At 40.9% G+C, this 4,248-nt stretch overlaps 1 protein-coding gene across 1 annotated transcript; it reads left to right on the top strand.

Annotated features, from left to right (window-relative positions):
• Nucleotides 1–1,344: 1,344 nt before the first annotated feature.
• Nucleotides 1,345–3,737, top strand: LOC119964212 (CARD- and ANK-containing Inflammasome Adaptor Protein). Its single transcript, XM_038793496.1, has one exon. The coding sequence runs from the start codon at nucleotides 1,345–1,347 to the stop codon at nucleotides 3,592–3,594; it is 2,250 nt and encodes a 749-aa protein (XP_038649424.1). The 3' UTR covers nucleotides 3,595–3,737.
• Nucleotides 3,738–4,248: the final 511 nt, after the last annotated feature.

The raw sequence follows: 4,248 nt of genomic DNA on the forward strand, positions 1-4,248 counted from the left end.
TGTCTGTGGCATGTTGTTGATCAAACAACAGGCAGAGCTCAAACTTACAGGATGGATGGAGAGAGAGAGAGGGTGCAGTCAGGGACCTTCTTCTGTTTACAGCTATTTTCTCTTTCTGGTCTGGAGGAAAATAGTTTCTTAAAAGCATAAAATAGGGTTAATTGTCTCGTCTCATGATCCCTCATTAACCAACCAATTACCCAAACATGGTCATAGCAAATTAATTCAAGGTCCATGGTTTAGGCCTGATTACATTGTGGCTGGATGAGTTCCCTTCTCAGCCACAGTTTATTGTCCAAAGTGATTACATCAAATGGCTTGATCCGCACCCTGCTGAATATACAGTTTGGATGTTTTGTGAATGGATCTGGGGATGTGGCCATTCACATTCCCCTGGAATGATTATCTTTGATGATGGGTTCTTCTAGAAAGCCTGACTCCATTTTTAATTTGGAATTTGTAAGTTACAGTCATGCAGATATTCGGCCATCTTAGGAGCTGCGGTTTAAGTCACTGAAATGCTGCTGTTCTGTCTTTCAAAACTCAATCAGTGGTTCAGCCCAACAAACAAACAAGTCACTTGCAGCTTTATAACAAGATAGTCAATTAATTTAGTCCGTCCATACAAAATGCCTAGGTATATTGTCATTTTTTTTATCAATACTGGGAAAAATAACCACGAGTTGCTCGCAAAGTAAGCAAACTGTACAACTGCAAATATTAGTTAGGATACGTGCACATCAATAGTTTCAGATGCATACTCAACAGCTTATGGTTTTCTCCTGCCATTAGTCGTGTGTTGTTGTTTTGCCTTTTCAGACAAAGACCTAACAGACTCTAAGCAACAGTAGCTAAGGTGTAGATTTCCACGTCACCCGATAGACTGCCTACATTAGATTAGTGGATGGCAATCACAAAGGTTTGGCTCACAGGAGAGAAAGGTGACTTTTTTTTGATAGTTTTATGTTCAGGATCTGATGGAATCTCTCAAATATTTATTGTTCAGGCCAAACTTAAAATGTTTGCCAAAAGATTTTGATATCGTTATTGTATCGGAATAAAGTAACCGGCCTTGTTGCTATGGTTTGGTGGAGCAGTTAACGATTCATTCTGGATTAGGACTCATTTAATACAAGTTGCAATGTTACCAGCCGCTGAGGATTCGATTATAACGCTAAGTTACATCAGATTAATGATGATTGACTTTCAGCCATGGGAAGAGCAGTCTGTATATTTGATGAAATGCAGAAACTTTGCTTCGAGGTTCGACAATTGACAGAAAGATAAAGTTTTCTGCTGCCAATCGACCTACACCTTAATCCGTACACATGTTGATCTGCCACAATGGCCATTAACAGTACAGGTATTTTTACAAATCCATATGCAATTGAGGTTCTGCAGAGCAAGAAAAAGGAACTTGTAGCAGGAATTATCAACACTGATCATCTTCTGGACTGGTTGGTTGAGAATTGTATCATTTCAGCAGATAAGAGATTTGCTGTGTTAAGCTACAAGACACGAGAGGAAAAGAATTCCAGAGTTCTGGATATGTTGGTTTCTTGTGGCGAGAGAGCCTGCAGGCTGTTCTTCTATCCTTGCCTCAAGTATGTGGAACCAGCTCTGTATAATCACATAAGAAGCTATGTCAGTAGTGTGTCTGGTGGCTTTGGAAAAGCCAAGAGACAGTTGGTGGGATACCTTTTGGAAAAAGATAAGGATGAAATCCCCAGGGACAGCCGAAAAACGTCAGAGGAATTCATACAGGACATAACGCCGAAAAAGAACCCACATCACCTACTAAAAGGAGCTGCTAGATCTCAACCCAGCCAAGTTGAAATCACCGATCTCTACCAAGCTGTAGCATTAGGAGATCTTGCCAGTCTGGATAGAGCTTTTGGAGATAATGATGTAAATGGCACCAATGCTTCTAATGAAACCCTGTTGCACATTGCTGCTGCTCATGGGCATGTTGCAATTATTGAATATTTATTAAATAAAGGAGCAAAGATAGAAGTGAGGGATAACAAACAACAATCACCCCTCCACCGGGCTGCGGTGGAAGGGCATTTCGGTGCAGCTAAAATGCTTCTCCAAGCTGGAGCACACATCTATGCTTTGGATAAAGAATCCAGAAGTCCATTGCACTTAGCTGCAGACAACAGTCATTTCTCCATGGTGAAGTTGATGTTGAAAGAAGAAGCCAGAAACCAGAAGAGGAAGAAATCTTTTTTGCACAGTGCTGCACTCAGAGATGAAAGTAAATTCGCGCAAATCCTTCTCAAATATGGAGCTCCAGTTGACACTAAGGATGAGAAGAACAGGACCCCACTGTTTCATGCTATTTCCCAAAGACATCTCAATACTGTGAGAGTACTGCTGGAGGCTGGAGCCAAGGTCAATGTTGATTTGATTCATGTAGCATTTGATAGTAATGACCAATTCCTGATAAAGCTGCTCTTGCAGCATGTCAGTGAAATTAACTCTGCCGTCTTGGTCAGTGCGCTCTTTAAAGCAGTTCAGAAAAATCTATACAGAACTGTGGGCATTATCATTGAACAAGGCATCGACATCAACACTAGAAATGGAATGCAATACACCCCTTTACTGTTCGCAGCAGAACTTGGCCATGCTGAATCTGTCGATATCCTGATAAATAAAGGTGCACGTTTAGATGAAAGGATGCCAAATATGGACAGTGCATTACACCTTGCAGCCCAAACTGGTTCACTTTCTGTTGCAAAGCTGTTGATCGACCAGGGCATGGATGCAAACATAATTGGCTCTGGCAACCAAACACCCTTACATGTTGCATCCTTTCATAACCAACGACCAATGATAGAAACTTTGATAGGAGCAGGTTCAAAAGTCAATGCTGTCACTAAAGAAGCAGTTACACCTTTACATATTGCTTCACAAAGAGGTAACAGAGAGACAGCTGAGTGCCTCATCCAGAATAAAGCAAATGTGAATGCCAAAGACAAATGTATGAAAACGCCCTTGCACCTGGCTGCTCTAGTTGGAGATGTCTCTATTGCAGATCTACTTCTGTCAAACCGGGCAGATCCTAATGCAGTAAATATAGAGAAGAAGACCCCCCTCCATTTGGCTGCTAATGAAGGCCATTTGGATGTTGTATCTTTAATGTTAACCAGAAGGGCCAAGTTTGCTGCAAAGGATATGGATGGGAATACTCCAATGCACTATGCAGCCAACAATTGCCATAGCATTGTTGTCAAAGCTCTTTTATTGGCTGGAAAAAATAAAAACATAGATGTTAAGAATGTTTGGCGGAAAACACCATTGCATATAGCAGCAGAACATGGTGACGAGGACCTGGTAAATTTACTGTTGATTAGTGGAGCTGCCATTAATGCCTTAGATAGCACCAAAGACACACCTCTGCATTGTGCTTGCAAATCAGGGAACCTTAACACTTCCCAAAAACTAATCAACTGGTCTGAAGGTGAAAAACCCAAGTTTCAGTCAACAAATAGTTTAAGAAAAACCCCTCTTCAAGTTGCAGAAAGTGGAGATACAGATAACCACCGTCAAATAGCAACATTATTGAAAAAGAAAATGTTGTTAACTAGGTAAGAAACAAAATCCCAATTGCCTGATGGCTTAATTGGTCACTTCATTATCTAGTGTGGACCTCAGATACATGGACCAGTATCATCCCAGTTTCACGTTTGTGCTGTCTGGAGTTAACAAGCTGCAGTATGCTGGAGCTCGTGATTGTGGGGTGTGAGTTTGGGAAGCATGCGATGGAGAGTGTTAGTGTTCATGCTTCTATTTGCTGTCCAGTGACCCTTTTTCAAAAATGCATGGATATAAACTTTGAGTGAGGACAAGATGAGACTCGAGCTGCTGCGACTTACCTCAAATTTATCTAGTCAACCAGCGCCCACTATCAGGACTCACACTTGAAAAACAGTCACTTCGACGAGGTACCAAATGGCTGCTGACATTTTTGAAACTTAGCATGTCAGTGGTTTTAGAGGAATAGGGGAGGAAATTGGGAATAAAAAGCGCAAAGCTCATTCTAAAGGTGTATAATTTATTGTAGCCCCCAAGTAACAAACAAAGAAAAAAAACAGCAAAATTATCAATTGTAAAAGCACATGAAAAAAACTGAACTCTGGTCACCTCTACCTCCTTTTTATGAGCAATGCAGTGATGCATTATGTGTGAAACTAAATCACAGTGTTGTTTGATTGGAATTCATTACTGCTTGTTTGCCTTTGTTTA

Source organism: Scyliorhinus canicula, chromosome 4 (assembly GCF_902713615.1).
Source record: "Scyliorhinus canicula chromosome 4, sScyCan1.1, whole genome shotgun sequence".
NCBI lineage: Eukaryota > Metazoa > Chordata > Chondrichthyes > Carcharhiniformes > Scyliorhinidae > Scyliorhinus > Scyliorhinus canicula.

Bases quoted from the DNA above. Each gene is read 5' to 3' on its own strand.
- LOC119964212 (XM_038793496.1), top strand. From the start codon at position 1,345: ATGGCCATTAACAGTACAGGTATTTTTACAAATCCATATGCAATTGAG.